The following is a 555-nucleotide window of genomic DNA, read 5'->3' on the forward strand; positions in this document are numbered from 1 at the left end:
TCGCCTCGCCTCTCTCTCCCGCGCCAAGCCTCCTTCTCCGGTGACAACAGCCGTGTTCAGTCGCCGAGCCTCTCGATACATTTAGACTCCGACAGCCGTAGAGACCTTCCGCCAAACGGAATCCGCCGAGTGATGTCGGAGTCATCGATTCGCTCCGCGAGCGAAGGATTCGGCGCTATCCAGGATCTGAAACGAAGAGGAACGCGCCCTTTCCCGGTGATCGTGCGAGAGGACGAAGATGAAGAATTCGGTGGCGGATCCGGCTACGGCGGCGGCGATAGAAGAATCTCGACCGTGACCGGAGGAAACGGCGGCGATAGGATGAAGATTGGCGCATACCACGAGGAAATGCTGAAGTCAAACCCTACGGACGCTCTTTTGCTTAGAAACTACGGGAAATTCCTGCACGAGGTGATTGAAAAATGAAAACTCAAATTCTAATGCACTCGTTTAATGAATCCTTTCACCTAAAAAGGTGTAAGAGGAAAATTTCATGGATCTGATGATGGATGATGAAATTGCAGGTTGAGAAAGACACGGCGAAAGCGGAGGAAT

General features: G+C 52.3%; 1 protein-coding gene across 1 annotated transcript; it reads left to right on the forward strand.

The window, feature by feature from the left end:
• Window positions 1–554, forward strand: LOC107492187 (uncharacterized; the record flags this gene model as incomplete). The annotated part of the gene is made up of 2 exons (XM_021125679.2): window positions 1–411; window positions 525–554. Coding segments are annotated over exons 1-2 (309 nt in total), but the record flags the coding sequence as incomplete, so codon positions are not given.
• Between the last annotated feature and the right edge of the window lies 1 nt (window position 555).

Source organism: Arachis duranensis, chromosome 6 (assembly GCF_000817695.3).
Source record: "Arachis duranensis cultivar V14167 chromosome 6, aradu.V14167.gnm2.J7QH, whole genome shotgun sequence".
In the NCBI taxonomy this organism is placed as follows: domain Eukaryota; kingdom Viridiplantae; phylum Streptophyta; class Magnoliopsida; order Fabales; family Fabaceae; genus Arachis; species Arachis duranensis.